Genomic DNA, 19,959 nt, shown 5'->3' on the forward strand with positions numbered 1-19,959 from the left:
CTCTTTTCACCATCCCTTCACATTTTCTATCGCATTTTATGAACTTTCATGATTGAATGAACGAGTTCTCAATGTATATTCTGATTGGCTGACATTAAATAGCCCCGCCTCCTGCCGTTGTTCCCGTATTTGGCTCTTCCTAATTATTGGATTAGAAGATGACCAATTATGAATACACAGGTCGTCTGCTCACTACACAAATACACACTTAGCTGTCATATGACTTGGACAAGGCACATGGGAAGATGAAAGGGCAGTACAGCATATTTTAAGCAGACAATGGCGGCATGGTGACACCTAGCGGGATCACTATTATCATAAGTATTACGTAATTTGTCTAAATTATGACAGCGGATTAAGGGCTGCTGCTCTTTCATAATGATATCAATAGTAAAAAGGGCACTAACGGAATAATTGGCCCTAATAGAGTATTTGTGAAAAGGGCACTACTCATAAAAAGGGCAGGGCGGTAAGAAAAGGGGCACGGGCGCTGCGCCATTGAAAAACGGGCTAGCTGGAGCACTGCCTATAGACTATCACCTTTTTCTCGTAATCAAGCTAATATAAATTATTATTTTAAAACTAAACCAATTTCGTGTTACAGGTACCAGGAAATGCCTCATTCTGCAGGGAAAGTTTCTACTCACACTATTGGTACAGAGCAAAAAAAGGTAAGGCCATTCTATACAAAAAAGCTCTTTTAAAGAGGCTTGACCGATGCTCTGTCTTCAATAATTCAAACTCTTTACAGAAAGTAAATAATTTTTCATGCTGGGCATTTTTTTGTTTGCAAAAGCACAACCCTAGCAGTATTTCATTTAATTGAACTCATTTTGAAATGAGCAAAAGTTTTAATAATGCAACTATCGCACAGCTTAATTTTTGGTTTGAAAAAATTATTTAGTAAGTTTTATTACAAAGCTTTTGTTTTGTATTTCAGGGCACAATATCTCAGTACTTTGCCACAAGCAGCTGTCCAGTGTGTGAGACCCAGACGAAGACGCCAATATGTCGGAACTGTATGTCTGACCCCCAGCTGGTGTGTGTCACGCTGAATGAGCGCATCACACGATGGGAGAGGGTCTACACACATGTCCTCCAGGTAAACTGCAGGCTTTTGATTGGTCAGTCTGTGGATCTCTTTTCCTTGCACACTTTGGCATATTGAACTTGAAAAGGAGACAAATGTACGAAACTTTGTGCAATCTAATTTAAAGAATAGAAGGTATTTCTTAAGTCCAAGATTTAAATTAAACAATACATGGAATTATAATTTGCTTTATGATTCTGGTATAACTGTAAATTGTAATTGTAATCACTTTTAAATGTGATATCGCTGATACCAACGTTCAGTTAAATTTGTTTGCCATCTACATGTGTTTGACCTGTTTGATAACGTACTGTTCATCAATTGAAAACTTTGTGTGCATCAAATGTACATGCTGAATCTTACACTTCAGGTATGTGGCACATGTATTGGCAGCCAGGAGGTGGGAACTATCAACGCTTGTGTGTCCTTAGACTGTCCGATTCTCCACCGACGTTCCCGGGCTGCCAACGATATAAGCAGAGCCCAGAGTTACAGGGATATTCTCAACAAAGTGTTTACGTGAGAGATGTTTTCAAAATGCCTATGTGTCCCTAGACTGTCCGATTCTCTACCAATGTTCCCGGGTTGCCAACGATGTAAGCAGAGCCCAGAACAGGGATATTCTCAACAAAGTGTTCAAGTGAGGGATGATCTCAATGTAACTGTGTGTCCCTAGACTGTCCGATTCTTGCAGGCCACCAACAATTCAAGCAGAGCTGAAGGGCTAAGGAGATTTTCTCAACAAAGTGTTCAAGTGAGAGGTGTTTTCAAAATGCATGTGTATCTCCAAACTGTTTGATTACTTCTACCAACGAACATGGTTTAACGCCTATTTGTCTCTATACTGTTTGATCCCCTACCCACAAATAATGTAACCAGGGCTCAGACCTACAGGAATATACTGAACAAAGTGATTGGATGAGAGCTGTTTTCAAAGTGCTTGTGTGCCCATTAACTCCTCTACAGGCGTTTTGGGGTGGCCAACAATCTACCCAGAACACAAAGCTACGGGGATACGCTATTCAAGGTGTTGTGGGGAAAGCTGGTCAATGCCTGCATATATAGACTGTCTTATCCTCTACCAGCAAACCTGAGCTGCCAACATTGTAACCAGAGCTCAGAACAATGGGATATACTTAATAAGGTGTTTAGATAAAAAATTGATCAACGCCTGTGTGACTCTTAACTATCTCTACTCATGAATCTGGGCAGCCAACATCAGCAAAGCCCAGTATTACAGGATATTCTCAGCTTGATGTTCAGATGAGAGCTTGATGTTTTCTCTGGCATGTGACTGTTTTTCTGACATGCAGATATTTCTTAGGCGGTTGGCTGTTCAGAAAATGTTAAAGACATGGATTAAATTTGATTTCTGAAATCAAAGTTTTCCAATGAAGGATGGAATTAAAGTGGATATTGTTGAACGCCAAATTCAGTTGGCTTGCAAAGATCGAAGATATCATTTCAGCTTTCTAAGTCAAGGGTCTGGGGATTTGTAATGAGGTGTTATGGTCGGGAATACTGATGTAGTTGTTCAATACATACATTGTGCAGTAGATACTAACAAGCTATTTGGCAAAGAGAATGTCAAAATTACTATAACTTTTATAGATGATATAAGATTTACAGAGGGACTTTTTTATGTTTATTGTAAAACGTGTAGTGCCATTTTTATGGCCCTTCTGCTGACTGGTTTGTTGTTTGATGTTAGATCTTAACAAATACATAATCGAAGTAGTGGGTTAGTAATGGTATGAAAAATATTGAAATTCTGTGCCATATTTTGAATGCTTCCTTCATCATGTTCATGTTTAACAATGCAAATACCGGGGGTATATGTTTCAAATGTTTTGTTTTATGTTTAACAACATAGAAATTGGACAACAACAAAATAAAGCGAAGTAAAGGTGTTCCCTAGGTTTTCATTCCTCATTGCTGGTGTCTACCTGAAAAAAAAATGACTAGAAACTATGCGATCAATTTACTAAATTTGTCTGAATTTGAGTTACGATCGCAAATGAATGTGCTTAATTGTATGCAGGAGATCTGTTGATGATGCATATTTATTTCTTATGTCTTGTGCTTGTCTGTGATCAATGAAGTATTTATAGAATATTCTCTTACACCATGCAGTTAACAATCATTGTATTTTATGGTGTAGTTCTGCATACTTCATTTGTTAGCTGGTCTGTTAATGAAATGAAGAAATTCAAGGTAATGGTTTGTGAAAGCCTTGATTCGACATTGTTGCTGGCATTGATAGCAGCAGTGTTGTCGGCTTGAAAAAACTTTACCTTTGGCCATAACAGTTAAACACACAAAAAGTATTCAAGATATGTAAGTGAAACGCTGCGCTCTTATTTCATTAGAATCACTCATTTCATTGTCATTCTAAATGATCTCAAAGAGACTTGCGCATTTATTGTAAACATTTCAATTTTAAAACCATCATGGTATCAATGCCTAATGGTTCATCATTCATCACCCCAATACAAGAACATATAAGTGTGTTTAAAAGTACTGTGTAAAATCACCACTGTTCTTGCATTAAGGTGAGAGTATATTTTGAGAAGTTTTTACTTGTCTAACAATTATTTTTCCGAGCAACAATATATATAAGATGCTTGCCTGTAAGCGGACGGAATATCTGGCTGGGAGCCCAAATCCTTGCTACATGACGCTGCGATTTTCACAGCTGAACATATTTTTGTGCTGCTTTTCATTATTTGGAATACTGGTACACTTAAAAAGTCAATATGGCATCACTATTTTTTTTATTATTTCATAGATATACTCAAACATGCATACATGTATGTTAGAACTTTGCTCAACGATCAGAACATGCTAGAGTTGACAATTGTGTTGATGTCAACCTTTCACGAAAATAAGCACTCCATTAACAGAAGGTATTGATAGGGATGATGAAATGCAGGATTTGTCCTCACATCAGGATTAAGACTTCAATTTCAGACTATCGTACATTTGTTAAGTTTGTTGTTGTTTTTGGCCAGTAAATATTAAAAACAGTAAAAAAACACCTTAAAATGGATATAAATCAAATCATTGGAAACAATTTGAAGAGGAGTCTAAATTAACCGAGATTCAGATCTGAAACCCTTATTCTAAAATAATTTACGGATACTCGGTCCACTTAAACCCCGGTTTCACGGATTTTCAGTCCGCTATCATCTGTGTTGTGATACATTTATAACTTACTCTGTATCTTTTGTATGAGAATTTGATAGACTGCAAGTAAGTGTGTTGTGTTATAAGAAAGGAATAAAGCAGTTGAAATGCCTATTTGAAATCATATAAGTTATCTTATATTCTGTATTTGGTCAATAAGATTGACCATATTTTTATTTTTTTAAGGATGTCCTCATATATCACTTTTAAAAAACCCTTACATTGTTGCTTGTGTTCTTTATTGGTTTACATGTTTAATTCATCCGCTTGCTAAAGATAGTGCTAGTTAGTAAAATCATGTTTATAAATGTACCTGGTTGTTGTGATCTTGTTATCAAAATTGTACATTCTTAGGCATGGCTTTTTTAAATCATTTAGTGAATTTTGTTTTTTAAGCTAAAAAGTCTTACTTTACATTGAATGCTCAATTTTCAGTGAAGTGTTTTTTTGTGAAAAGATTTGTAACCACTTAGATCTTTTTAGCAAGACTGCATGTAAATGCATGTTATATTTTGTACGTAGAACAGTTGAAGGCCTCAATGTTAGAGCGTCATTTGAAGGCCTCAGTGTTAGAGCGTCATTTGAAGGCCTCAGTGCTAGAGCGTCATAACTCCATATAAAAATAGGAGAAGTTATGGGTCTTGCGTCAAGCCATCAGGTCACCATACACATGAATCTGTTGTTGAAGCATGTATATAGGTTTAAAATATATTAGTTAATTTTGTTGGATGAGAGTTAAGAGGTTCTATGTAACATTAAGTAAAACAGTAAATAGAACCTTTCAACTTTCATCCCTTTGTTCTCAGGGAGAATTATTGTACTATTTTATACCCATGTGCATTAAAATTTCAGTGTAATATCTTGTATATATAGCTTTCTCTTATAATTATGTGTACCTGTATGATATGTTCCAAGAACACTGTGTATAGACGTATGTACATGGGTGATGGTTTCTTGTTTTAATACTGAACTTAGTATATATAATATTTCTCATGTATTGTAAAAAATGGCATTTTAGTAATGAAACACCCTATTTTAAACTTTCACCCATGTATGTGCTTAATTCTTTTTAAAAATGAACTATTCAAATAATATTGTGCCAAGCACCAACACCTTAGAGTCTAGTTGTTTCAGATTATATTTATGTTGTTAGTGTCTTTAAATGTTAGCTCAATTTATAGCAGTGTTAGTAGTGATTGGCTTGTTCTCCTTAGTAACGAAATGTTCCCTTAGTTTTGTATCAGGCAGGTTTCTATGAACATTTCTTGGTATGTGTTTTGCAATGGCATGGAATTATTATAATGTAAATGTTAGGACTCGGAATTCATACTTTTTTGTTTGTAAAGAAAATACACATTTGTAAATTTTTTGTTGACTTTGTTTACCACAAGGATATAAAGGGCATTGTGTCCACGCAATATTTCGTGTACAGTATGGAGAATATTCATTTGATGATAGTCATTTATTGATTTATGGCATTTTCCACATTTCACTTGTTTTGATTTTGTTATATTATTTAACGAGTAATTTCTCAACAATTCTGTATATGTTAAATTATTATCTCTTGTTTTTTATTTGTGTTAATATGTTTAATGAAACGTGTTGCATGTCTGTTTTTTAATTGTTTTATACTCAGAGGGTATCGTTGTACTTTGATATGATGAACATGAATAAAAACATAAAACCTAAGCATCCTTCATGGTTTTGTATTTTCCCCTTTTTGGAAGGAAAGCAAAATGTAATGTACATTTTAGGATATTGTTAGCTAACATACAAGGATTTATCCCTGGTGGTTTTGAAATCGTTTACATCATTTGTTGAGTAAAAGTAGTTTTTAGCTTGACTATTCAAAGAATAAGGTGAGCTATACTAGTCACCCGAGCGTCGGCGTAACCACTTATGTTAAGTTTTTTTTACCACCTCAAATATTTCCATTGAAATATGTATTTGAAACATTGCCCACTTGTTCACCATCATGCCCCCAACCTATACACAGGAGGAGGTAACTCTATCAAGCATTTTGACAAAACTATGCCCCTTTTTCTACTTAGAATTTACGTTAAAGTTTGCATACCACCTCAAATATTTTCAAAGTCCATTGACATCTGGCTTTGAAACTTTGCACACTTGTTCACCATCATGCCCCCAGCCTGTACACAGGAGGTGGTAACTCTATCAAGAATTTTAACAGATTTACCGTAAATGACTGGGTATAAGACGATAGGGGGTATTAGACGCAGGGAAAAAATCTGAAAAGTCCAAGAAAAAACTAATAATCTATGTTTTTGGTTAAAAGACGCATAGAAAAGATGCCAAATCGTCTGGCATTTTCGGCTTTTTTATATATGCAAGTTTAATTATTATTCAATTCAATTTATTATTCAAAATAATATTGAATAACTTTAATCGAAACATATTTTTGTTTAAATTATAAACGTTTTACGATATACCGTATCCCGATCTTCAACTGCCGTTTTAACTCATATATACTCGATTGATGTGACCCGAGTAACATCCCTTTCTACATAAATCTAAACAAAATCTAGACTTGAAATCAACCTCAGAAAAAAAGTTAAAAAATTGTTACTGGGTATTATACGCAGGCATTTTTTTTGCATCGAAATCTGAGGGAAAAAAGGGTGTCTAATACCCAGTCATTTACGGTATGCCCCTTTTTCGACTTAGAATTTACGTTAAAGTTTGCGTACCACCTCAAATATTTTCAAAGTCCATTGACATCTGGCTTTGAAACTTTGCACACTTGTTCACAATCCTGCCCCCAACCTGTACACAGGAGGAGGTAACTATCAAGCATTTTAACAGATTTATGCCCCTTTTTTACATAGAATTTACGTTAAAGTTTGCGTACCACCTCAAATATTTTCAAAGTCCATTGACATTTGGCTTTGAAACTTTGCACGCTTGTTCACCATCATACCCCCAACCTGTACACAGGAGGAGGTAACTCTATCAAGCATTTTGACAAAATTATGCCCCTTTTTCGACTTAGAATTTACTTTAAGTTTGCGTACCAGAATCTTTCTGAACTGAACTTGCTGTATTTTGACCATGCATAATAGGATTTTCAAAACACATGCCATGTAGCTTCATGATGATGAGGCAGTTTGTTGCGCACACGACCTAGGTCTGTTCCTCAAACGTCAAGGTTTAAGGTAAAAAGTTGAGCTGATTCTTGTCAGGGCTGTATTTTGACCATGCATTTTAAGATTTTTAAAAATCTTGCCATGAAGGTTCGGCAGATAAAGACGACATGCATTACCAAGGTCTGCACCTCAAAGGTCAAGGTCACACTTAAAGGTTAAAGGTTGACCTCAAAGGTCAAGGTCAAAGGTTGAAATGATCCTTGCATGTATTGTTCAACTCATGTTGTTCTGTATTGCAATTGCATTTTAAGAGCATTATGTCTGGGTCAATGGCTCTTTCAACAGGCTCAACATTTTGCCCAATATACCTGTAAAAACAATGGATGCAAGTTATTGCTTATAAGAATATCAGTTGCCATGGAAGTCATTGGGTAGAAATTGTTAGGAAGGTCCATGGTTGCTAAGGAATCTGATGGTAAATAGGGAAGCAAGCAATTGTCGAGGTAGTCATTCGAGCTAAGAAAAACTCTTGTTGCTTTAAAAAATTGATGATTGCTATGTAGGCCAATGGTTGTTAACATATAGGTCTATAACTTGCAAAAGAAATGTTGCCAAGGAAGTTACTTGTTGCTATGGAGATCAAATGTTGATAAAGTGATGATTGCTATGGAATTAAGATGATTTGATGAAAGTTGGTCAAGGACCTCAAGACATATCTACCAACCATGGGTTTTTTTACCAAGCAACCGGACTTGAAGGGAATTTAGCCAAGGGTCACATGAAGAACATTTCTGTTTATTTGTTTTGAATTTGAGTCAGCTGTTTCTGAAGTTTCAAAAAAAATCCAGAGTGAAACCTAGTCTTGTCCACTGGCAGCCATTTTTTTTAATTAACCAACATGGTTTGAAGGAAATTGATAAGATATTTCTGCAAAATTGTTTCTAAATTAGTTTAAAGGTTTCTGGGCAGAATCTTTTTAAAGTGTTTCCTTTCTGATGCCATGGCAATCAATAGAATCATTTCTGTGACGTTGGGTTGAAATTGACCAAGTGGTTTAGGAGGATTCGTCATTTGAAGGAAAATATGGACAATGACTGATGACAGTGACCCATGACAACAGCTTACCTTTGTGAACTTAACATATTACCTTTGAAACTACGTTACATATACATTGTCCTTGAAGGTGATTATAAGCTGGAACATGCAGGCTGTGGTAAAATTTGCACAATACTATGTTTAAATCTTTTTTTATCAGTTAAGAAGTAATGACACAGACAGACAAACAAATTGCTACCTGACCCTTTGACCTTTCAGTGTGAACTTAAAGGATGGTGGCTGGAGCTCTGCATCTGGGATTTATGAGGTGAACATTTGTGCCAAGATGCTTTGAAATCTTTCAATTATTTAAGCAGTTATAAAGGTTGTTGACATTTTTTCCTTTAAATAAAATATAAAATATGCAAATACATAACCAAAATTAGAAACTATTTATTACCAGAATCAAATGAACACAATATGTGTGTTCATGTATATGAAAATAAGTGTAAAGACAAACAGAAACACAAACATGGAAAAATTGCACTTTTTCAAAAGGAAGCACTAGATTGCAAATGTTGGAAATGAACATAACTGGAATACACAATTAACATGCATATATACAAATATACAACAGGGTGATCTTGTCAATGTACATATCAAAAGATGAAGATTTTCAGTTCAATACCATGTCAAGTGTTACAAATTTAATTGAAATAGACATAAACGTGACCAGAAGAATACAAGGATTACTTTGGAAAAAGATATTCTTTTTGCATAGATACATACCAATTTAAAAAAAAAGAATTGTTACAAATTGAATTGAAATTTTGCTCACAAAATATAAATGAACGTGACCAGACGAATACAACAATTACTTCCGAAAAAGATATTCTTATTGCATGGATATATCTATATACAAATACAACATGTACATAATAACTATAAATTCACAGTCATCAATAATAGACCAATGAAAATGTAGGAAGACAAATTGACAAAGACAAACATGAAAGACGTACAAGTGAGGCAAATAATTTCAAATAAATAAATACATCAAACACGACTGTACAATTTCTATGTACATAAAACGCTCTGTCAAAAAAACAACTATACAAGAGTACAATGAGATATAAAGGGCAATGACAACAAGGCTACGAAAATACTTCCGAAACTAATAAATATTGAAATACTTTGTCCAGGGATTAAACAATTACAACTGTAAATAAGAATGATGTACCAGCATTAGTATATAATACCAAAATATATTCAATTCTCAAAAATAATATAGTATTCGACGGAAGTGGATTGAATTCGCTAGGCAAATGATATCAAAATCCACTTGTCGTTACGTACTAAAATACATCCTACATAGAAATAATGGCTCTATTGCTCTAAGCGGAATATGGACAATATATTTTGCAGTATATTTTGCTTGCAGATATATCAAGCATTTTTAATGAATACAAATATTCACAATTTCAAAAAAAACACCACACAAAATGTAAAAAGTATCACAAGTAACTTCAATTGATTAAATTTCACTTCTCCTTTCACTTCATAATAATAAATAAGTATCACATGAATATAACATATATCATTCCAGGAGAAAATGATTCAAAATGAAAAACAATTGAGACATAAACTCAGAAAACCATAATTCTACATGTATCATAATGAAAACAAAATCACCATTTTGTACAAATGGCAAAACAAATTCAGCATGATTCAATATCCAAGAAAACATCAGCACCATCATTGGTATGAATTAAGCAGACAAATCAGCACCTATGTCTGTACTATTTAACAAAGTTAACATAAATAATAGTACTATTTTGTGTAAAATAACCAAAGGGATGCACTTTGTCAAAAACAACCAAGGGAGGTAACCCTTCTCCCTCAAGATGCTCAAGGGAAATAACTTCTTACACTCAAGATGCTTGTAAAAAATATCATGTTTTCTTTTGATAATCCATTGCAGGTTGTATTAAGGGAGGTTATCTTTTTCACACTGTGTTCCAAAGGAATGGGTTGCATATCCTTCAACACCTTAGCCCAAAATAGTCCGAAGTAAGAGAATTTTTCTCACACAATATTCATAAGGTCTTTGGTTGCCATTCCTTCAATGGCTAAGCCAAAAAGTGACCCAATAATGGTAACTTTTGTCACAGAAGCTTATCAAGAAAATGAAAATGGGTTGGAAGTCCTTAAAACCCAAAAGAGAACCACAAATGTCCAATGAATGCCGTTTTTCTCACTGACAAACTTGTGGGACACAATGTTTATTTACACAAGTGTGCCCTCGCATTCAAACACATCATTCTCCTCCTCTGGCCACAGGTTGATCGCCGTCAGGACGGAGTGGTGCTTACTGATGCCATGGTAACTGTGGTGGGCAAACTTTGTCCTTGCTCCCTGAATTGACCAATTAGATAGCAACTATAGTCAACAATCACTATTATGAATAGAAATGTATGACAATGCAAACTATCATTTTTTAACAAATCATTAAACCCACGATTTATTATGAATATTTTTGGCATACAAAAATGTAACCAAGAGATGAATAAGGCATTTGTTTAGTATTAAGTATCTCCATAACAAGGAACAAGGGAAGATATTAATTCTATACATTTATGTACCAGGCAATAAATAAAGCAGTTCTTAGATTCAAGAATTTCTTAGCTTTAAGAATCTCAAAGGTGTTACAAAGCTCAAAGCACTGTTTAAAAACTGGCGCTTCACTATGGAGGCTATTCGCTGCCAAAAGTCCAGACGTGTATGTGTGTATATTAGGTTTGTAACATTGATAATTTACCAATTTACATTTTACAACCGCCAACTCATCTGTTGTATGTTTACATTTTACACTGCACATTTTCATTTTTCATTGTACCAATTGGAGTTTTATTCTCGTTGCATCTATTCAACAGACGTCATTCTGTGAAAGTCACATGCCGAGTTTTACATTGCGGTGTGTAGAAGACAGATTTCAGTTCATAGTTCTACAAAGTACATTGTATGGTGGTGACTTTTCATTCGCAGTTGAACATGTTTACGAGATGAACATGATTACCCGTCACATAAAAGTCAAGCGTGACTGAGATGACGTAACATATAGATGTAGAGATGAATTTAATTTTATTTATAGATAGCTCCGCCTTAACCATGTCTTAACTCCGCCTTAACCATGTCTTAACTCCTCCTTACGTCTTTCGGAAATTTCCACTATCACTCGGCTCTATTTAAACCAATTATGGATATTTTGGACCATGGACATTGCGAACCTTATTATGGACATTACGAATCATCTATATCATGACATTATGGACTACGATTTGGAAACAGGATGGATTATAAATTATTTCATGTCGAATAAAATAATATATGATATATCAACATGTTTTTGTCTATATAATAGTAATTAATACGCACATATGACATGAAATGAGATGTATGCAAAATGATACTTGACTCAAACACAACAAAATGTAAGTCATTAGCATTAAATTATACTTCAAGAATGAAAAGTCCCATTGTCTTATTTTTCTTTTAAAGCTGCACTCTCACAGATTGACCGTGTTGACAACTATTTTTATTTTTTGTTTTGGAATTAGCCAATTTTTGCGTAAATGTCTGAATACCAGTGGTATAAGACTGCTGACAAAAGATCAGATACAGTTTTTCAGTTTTACGTTCGCAAATTGATGTTTTATGGCTAAAAGTGATACTACAGTAAACGTTTTAAGAAAAATGAAAAATGTCGGCAGTTTTCCAAACAATTTAAATCTGTTTTAGTGTGAGTAATCTTATTATTTGTATAGAAAGCATTGCTGCCAAAATCAGCCGAGTCTGGGACAAAAAAAAGGTTGTCAAAACTGTCAATCTGTGAGAGTGCAGCTTTAAATTACTATAAACACTATTTCAAATTCTACCATTAGAGGACACTTTCTTGCCTTTTTGCAATGTTTAAGATTGCAAGTAATATTAGATAATTTAAAATTTACGAAGATAAAAATCTAAAATTTCATTAAGTTGAAATTATTCACTAAGATGCCCCAGAGGTTTCTTACCTGGTAGCTGGAACTGTATGGATAAAATACACTTAGATTACAACTTCATATAACTCGTACATTATACTGTAACGAATATTATTTTATAGGTAATTAATAAAGTATTTTAATGATGAAGTCAATTTATTGCTAATAAACAATTATTACTTGCTGCTACCTTTTATACCCTACCCACACTCAACAGTCAGGGCTTTTTTTCACAATTAGGTGAAGCGGACCTAGCCCTTTTGGAGGGGAAAAATCGCACATTTGTTTTTCTAATTTAAGACTCACGATATCTATTTTTTCATGTTCTTGAAATCCCCCACTTGATTGTTATGGTTCACAGTGGCAGATCCCGTAATTCATAACTGGGGGACACAAGTGGGTTGGAGGGCTGTTCTTCCATCCACATGGATATTTTGTTTTAATGATGTATTGAAATTACACGTTTACACCATACATGCTTATTAAGATAGTAAATGTATAACATCAGACAAAACTAGGTGGATATCATTATGATGTCCATCAAAAGTTTCGTGGGTTTGCTGGAGTAGGTTTTGAACAGGGACTTGCGTTAGAGGGGTGTTAGTTAGGGGTACAACTTTTTGGACATGATCCCTCGAGTGGGCATGACATCAATATGTTTAAAATGTGGGAAGTGGGGTTTAGGGGTACTCCCCCTAGAATATTTTAAATATTTTTAGTCTGAATTGGTGCATTATGGCGTAATTAAGTATTTTTTTCTGAGAAATATTGACAAAAAATAACCTTTAAGTTTACTTGCGGGCCAACTGGGGGGGGGGGGGGACACAGGCCCTACAGCTCCCCCCCCCCCACTGAACGACCCGCCCATGGTCCACTTGTAAATACAATAAATGGACAATTTTTGCTTGCTTGGGTATATAAGTAAAAAAACAACTGACAGTGGCAGTATAAATCTGGGTCCGTGAGCCCAGCTCAGATACACCCAACTGCAATTGACTAAATAATATGGTGATTTATAACCCATTTAGGAACATTGATCGTCAAAATAAAATAAAAGATGAAGTTAATTTTAGTTTTTATTGTGAAATAAAGAGAGAGTACTCAGACTTACAACCGGGAATTTACAGGCGGAAGGCAAAGATGTTATCTCCCTTGCTTGATTCGAGGGAAATAAACGAAAGAAGATCTGATTCATTAGCTCCGCCCATTCACCTTCGTTTCTTCCGGTGACATTTACCATATAAGCTATAGGCGAAATCGTCTATCCTTGTAATTCTGAACTTGTCAATTGACTTTTGTAAACCTGGACTTGTTGGACTGCAAATGTTCATTTTACGAATGCGAGTGTCAACTGTAGGATTGCAGTTTTACATATGCATGATTCGGCTTTCTAAATTACATCATCATCTTGTTAAAGGCAAGTTATACGATCTATGTTTTAGTGAGTTTATACAGGGTCGATATGACAAATATACATTTTGACGACTATAATGACAAATGACAAATCAATACGGAAAAACTGACGAATAGAAACAACAAATAGCATGTCTACATTGACAAATGTAAGAGATATTTAGTACGATTAAGAAGCACATTGTGTGAAGTACACGTCTGGACTTTTGGCAACGAATAGCCTCCATTACTTCACTGCTAATTGCTGATTCATATAAGGTATCCAGTGTGCAAACAGGTTTTATTGTGCCTCTGGCTGAAAACTCGTTACAGATAAAGTTATAAAAGTTAGTATTTTCCTTCTTGATTTCAACTGAAATCAAAGTTAACGAAGAATGAGCTATTTTGCCAATCTTTCAAGGCAATAAAAGCTCCTTTGTAATATTAGTTTCTGTATATTTTTACATTGCTTTCCATACACATAAAACCCTATCAAACAATATTAAAATCCATGAATCCCAACTTCGCATGATTGTAGAGCAAAGGGACTGTACACCAGATTGGCACCAAAAAAAGTTTTTTTCTGTAATGAATCTCAGGACAATTCTTTAATAGAATGTGTTACGCTTTGATATCATAATTGTAAAAAAAGTACCAAAATGAAAAAATAAATTGTGTCCGAGACCGGGTTCGAACACGTGTCACCTAAACGAGTGGTTTATTTAAGCTATATACCTAACTTGGTAATGTCACATGATAACATCGACTAGCCAATCACGCATAAGGAATGAATTCTACTAGGTAGACATACCCAGTAAACTTTTTTAATGGAAAAATACCAAATAACTGCTAAACTTAAATAAATTGTAAACTATCTGGTACTTCAGTTAGTAAGTTTCAATGCATTGTACACATAAATACCAAGCTTATGTCAGTTTTCGACAATTTTCTTTTTTTCTTGCAAATTGGTCATCTGGTGCACAGTTGCTTTAATGACATCAATGAAGATATAAAGTATTTCAGATAGTATTAATAGATATTATATCAAACGACCAGTAAGATACTTAACTTTGGAAAATGATCTAAGTTAGGAAATGACATAAGATGTTTCATGAATACCACCCCAGATTCCTTAAATACAGAGCATAAATTATTGTTCAAATAGAGGATTACAAATACATTTTGCTCAAGTACACCACTGATAAACTGATTACCTGAAACTTGGATTTGCCAAGCTTGCTGAGGGATTTGCGGATCATGCGCACACACTCATCGAGATCCTTCTCAGTATACTTGGTGTAGTGAACAAAGGATGGGTTCCACAGTTCTGCGCAGGCCAGAAGCCCTCGGGCAACATAGATTGCGCTGGCAGCCAGCATGGAAGGGCAGAAATGGACGTAGCTCAGCTCGGTCAATGTTAGGTCAAGTAGAAATACAGACATGCTCTCAATCTGTGAATCAAAGAAATAAGTATTAATCTAGGAGTAAATGCAATAAGGGTTAAAAGGGTGCAATATATGTTTACACTTAATAGATGCAAAAAAAATCCTTTTATTTTTAATGCATTTTAATGTTCAACTCATTTGACTTAAATGATCAAAACAAAAACAAAAACATATGATTTGTGTACAATTAAAAGATATATGCCATTTTAAATAGGCTGGCAATTAATTTCCAAGTTAAAACAGTTTTGTATTTCAAATTTGTAATTTTAACCAGTTTCTAGTAGTAGTACAATGTTGACAAGAAGTATAAAAGATTAACCAATATTAGAAATACTTTTGAAAAGTAGTAAGAACGTCACTACAGTCTATTGAAATAAATAGTTGTTAAGCAAAATATGACCACAAGTCTATTAAGTGCAATTCAAGATCATTCAGAATAATTCTTTATGAAAGTTGATTGGTGAGTTTGTTTGCTGGAAATTTAGGTGTTATATATTCAATGAACAACATTTCAAACAAAGAATGTCCACTTACCAGATGTTTATTCTCGCAGTCATTGACCATGAGAAACCTCTCCACAAATACGATGGGGCCAGGCATGTTCAGGTCAAAGTCCAGTTTACGCAACATACAGCGCTCCATCTTTAACACCTGGTCTGGAACATATGTGTCATCTGTCAGCCGACACAGGTCCACAATCTGGTGAACAAAGGGCAACAATATTCAACTCAAACATTTAAAGTTTGGTGATATGAAGTTGACATGATGTAGCTGTGTGCCTCTTACTTAAATAGATTGAAGGTTTAATCTCAACCAGAGACACATTGGGCCCAATGATCAGAACTTTATTAAAATGACAATGTCATCATTACGGCATTAACTTTCAAATCTTTTCTGTTATAGCATTTTAATGGATACATTTGTGACCGTACAATGTATAAGCATATCACCAACTATTTCACATTTAAACTAGAAACGCGGCAATGCAACGAAACTAAGTTTTTAATATAGGCAATTTTTAGTAACAGTGACCTTGACCATGACCCCATCCTCCTCAAAAGCAATTATACGATAGCTCTTAACAAAATCTACCTACACACCAATTTTCATTGCTATCCATTAATTCAAATTTTGTGGAAGGAAACCAATGTTTGACACCAGGCCATCTTCCCACCTAGCGACATACCAATTTTAATAACCTGACAGTTGCTGTTTACCTCACTGTTTACATAAACATAGTTCTGAACAATTGGCTCATTGTATTAATCCAAATGAGATGATGCTCCAGAAAAATGATGGCTGTCCTCAGAGTAAGACCTTTATCATTAAGAGAGAAGGAATGCCTATTTAAAAAGATTATTAGAATGCCAAGTAAACACTATCAGTAAAATTTGAGGAAAATTATTATCAAAGATATAAAATTAACAAAAGCACCTACATCCGGGGGGAACCTCTCATAGTATTTAGCAGCAAGAAGCAGGGCGGTGATTCCGACTAGCTGGACAACGTTGAGAAGCACCCTCTGCTTTGCCAAGAACTTGTCAATCAGGTTGGCACACAAGTGCAAGGTGAACTGAGACAACTCCTGGTGATTCTGCATGAAATTGTAACATTATAACACTTAATAACTCAATGATACCTATATCTAAATCAAGTACATTAAACTGTATGATGGGGTACAATAGTCCACACAAGAGTGAGACACTTCATTTTAGAGCTTTCATATTTGAAATCTTTAACAGTATGATCAATAAAACGTTACAGAATTATTTGTTTTAAATAAGCCTATTTATCAATCATTACAATGGCAGTCACTGTGAACACTCAGTAAGACGAGCATGGCCGAAGGGGCAAACAGCCATCTGTTCTTCTCAGTTGGTTTCAAGTTAAAATCTCTCTTAAGCCAATGTTTAAGATTTTGCATGAAGCCATAAGCAAATCCAATGCTATGAAAAACCATATTTCTACAAAAGCAGAACTGGGAGTACTTAAAACCATCCCAGGGGCGGTATTCAATATAATACTTGTCCTTAGAGATATACCTCTGTGATTCAGTACAGTCTATTGGCCAGTTATTTTTACAGCTAAATAAAGTTACAGTTATATCTAAGTTGGCTATTCAATACAGCCCTACCTAACACCAGCTTAAGCTATACATAAAGCAACAGTATTTCACAAACCTGTACTTGGATGAGCCAGTCCATGAGGACAGTCCTTACATGCGGAGTCACTTCTCTATTCTTCTCCAGCAAGAAGTTACTCGGGAATATAGATCGACGTTCCACCGCCTGAAAGTCACACATGTAATATTCAGGCCTTCTAAGAACTTGGAACATCTATCGGTCCGGACCCGACTAATAGTGAAATGTAGACAATGGTGAAGCACAATTTTTACTTGTCCTAGACTTAGCTGCAACACATGCCAATCCTCATGTGTTATATATCTGCATGTTTGTAAAGGGGCATAACTCAATATGGGATTAATAAAGTGGTTGAAATTGGCACTAGCCTAAATCAAAATCCTGATTTCTGTTTTCAGGCTAGTAGAACATTTAGATATTGCTTTTATTTATATAGAGTGGTGCTAATTTCTTTTCTTAAGTAACACTAATATGCCTTTGTATAATTGATGCATATGGCATGTCATGCAAATTATGACATAAATAAAAGTTGTTCATTTATATGAATCTAAGACCTCAAGTTAGAGTGTGACAATTAATGGATATGGTAGAAGTCTGAAAACAGTCAAAGCTACCCATGATGTATACTTAAAATACTCAAAAAAGTCCTAAGCGTATCCATCTGTTCCGCCGAGCTTGCCATTGTTTGCAACAAAACTCTGCTAAGAGTCAATAAGTGACAATCTTAAACTACTGCAGGTCAGGTACCGGTAAATACTCAATGATGTCCTGAGCATATGTCTGTTCAGCCGGCCATTAATTGCAACAAAACTCTGCTAAGAGTCAATAAGTGAAAGGCTTAAACTACTGCAGGTCAGGTACCGGTAAATACTCAATGATGTCCTGAGCATATGTCTGTTCAGCCGGCCATTAATTGCAACAAAACTCTGCTAAGAGTCAATAAGTGAAAGGCTTAAACTACTGCAGGTCAGGTACCGGTAAATACTCAATGATGTCCTGAGCATATGTCTGTTCAGCCGGCCATTAATTGCAACAAAACTCTGCTAAGAGTCAATAAGTGAAAGGCTTAAACTACTGCAGGTCAGGTACCTGTAAATATTCAATGATGTCCTGAGCATATACGGAGCTCTTCAGTGGATCATTCATGGCATCAATGTCCTGAACGTGAATCGGCTTCTTCGTCATCTTGTTACGAATCATCACCAGCGGCGAATCCACATCCATAGGGGACATGTCTGTGAGTAGAGGGGTATAAATTTAAGTCATTGACCAATACGATTGACACAATTCCCTACTGACACATCAACCCAGGGGTCTCACTGAGGTTCAATCCCCAGTTTCACCACTAAAAATACAATTGTCTTCCAGGAGGGACATTTAAAGAGGGTCCCAATTATGACAGTGCTATACACTTGCGCACATTAAAGAACTTAAGAAGCCGAGACTAACCAGGGTAACATTTTGTCAGTGCACTATGACCCACCAAAGGAGCTGAAGCCGATCATGGATAGGTGTCCTAAAATAAACATAAAGAGAGAGGACCCCTCCACACAATTGACTTACCAAATTGATTCATGTTTAATGTCAGGCTCCAAAATCAAAGCCGCAAACTTGCAGATGCTTTATTCAGTCACTAAATTGTATAAATATTTAATTTCTGTGTGTTCAAGGCAATCTTGATTTAAAGCAGCTGCCAACAAATATAATGTCAGACAGACTGACAAGTCACACGATAACCAGGGCCAAAAAGCATTTTGTTAAAGAAAGTAGGTAATTATCGAGGGTGGTCATAATCAGGTTAAAGCGTCATTGTATCAATAGTTATTGACACCAGTGAAGTTAATTCAACAGACATTTCTTACCGTGAGCAACATGATCTGGCACATCAACTGTGAACTTCTTCTCAGCGACAGATTTCTTCCGACCTGTGATTGTATGACATACCATTTCTATTAACCATTCTCAATGAATTTTTGCACTCTGCTTTAATAGAGGCCAAGAGAATTAGATACAAATAAAAAGGACTGTCAGCTTCTATTTTTATTTACAGGTGACAAAGAGATAACCACTGCAATGGCTCTAAATTATAATGATTACAAATTATTATAGCAAAATGTTCAGTAAGGCTCAGGGTATAAGTCCTAACATTTGAAATCCCTGCACTGCTCTTTAGATTTAATACATGTTTTCAATCAGCTAAAGTAGTATGAAGGCATTATTATGTCCCTGGAACCATGAAACCATAAAATGTGCAATTCTAAAAGTATAAAAATTAGAAATACTTGTTCAATTTTAGAAAGGAAATACATATTTTGTATGTCCATTAAAGCAACTCAGGGACTAAAATTTAATAGTTGTAGTACCTGCAGCTGGTTTAAAGAAGACCTTGCTGTGTGTTCGAACCAGAGGGACTTTCTTGGCTTCCTTAGGTTTGCCACTGACTGAATCCATGCGAATCTTGTTAATGTAGCCGCCATTACTCTCCAGACGAAGCCCCTTCCTAGGCTGCTGTAAATAGCAAGCGAG

At 35.3% G+C, this 19,959-nt stretch overlaps 2 protein-coding genes across 3 annotated transcripts in view; one reads left to right on the forward strand and one right to left on the reverse strand.

The window, feature by feature from the left end:
- LOC128236972 (uncharacterized) overlaps window positions 1–5,959 on the forward strand; it is a 70,480-nt gene extending 64,521 nt beyond the window's left edge. For both annotated transcript variants that reach the window (XM_052952131.1, XM_052952132.1), the window contains exons 32-34: window positions 605–671; window positions 941–1,102; window positions 1,461–5,959. In XM_052952131.1, coding sequence (XP_052808091.1) covers window positions 605–671; window positions 941–1,102; window positions 1,461–1,613 — 382 coding nt within the window. In that variant the 3' untranslated portion in view covers window positions 1,614–5,959. The remainder of the gene's footprint in view (window positions 1–604; window positions 672–940; window positions 1,103–1,460) is intronic.
- A 4,742-nt stretch (window positions 5,960–10,701) lies between these two features.
- LOC128237629 (uncharacterized) lies at window positions 10,702–19,380 on the reverse strand. The gene is made up of 7 exons (XM_052953219.1): window positions 19,296–19,380; window positions 18,523–18,668; window positions 17,473–17,580; window positions 16,731–16,886; window positions 15,827–15,991; window positions 15,062–15,298; window positions 10,702–10,830 (listed from the first exon to the last, which is right to left on the reverse strand). The coding sequence occupies exons 1-7, from the start codon at window positions 19,378–19,380 to the stop codon at window positions 10,702–10,704; spliced, it is 1,026 nt and encodes a 341-aa protein (XP_052809179.1).
- Between the last annotated feature and the right edge of the window lie 579 nt (window positions 19,381–19,959).

The sequence above is a fragment of the Mya arenaria genome, chromosome 6 (assembly GCF_026914265.1).
Source record: "Mya arenaria isolate MELC-2E11 chromosome 6, ASM2691426v1".
NCBI classification, from domain to species: Eukaryota; Metazoa; Mollusca; class Bivalvia; order Myida; family Myidae; genus Mya; species Mya arenaria.

What these genes read in the sequence shown, in the direction of transcription:
- LOC128237629 (XM_052953219.1), bottom strand. Translation starts at nt 19,380, where the DNA reads ATGGTATGTCATACAATCACAGGTCGGAAGAAATCTGTCGCTGAGAAG. An exon ending in GCCAGATCATGTTGCTCACG is followed by an intron (nt 18,669 to 19,295) that starts GTAAGAAATGTC and finishes CTCTACTCACAG; the next exon opens with ACATGTCCCCTATGGATGTG. An exon ending in ACATCATTGAATATTTACAG is followed by an intron (nt 17,581 to 18,522) that starts GTACCTGACCTG and finishes TGTGACTTTCAG; the next exon opens with GCGGTGGAACGTCGATCTAT.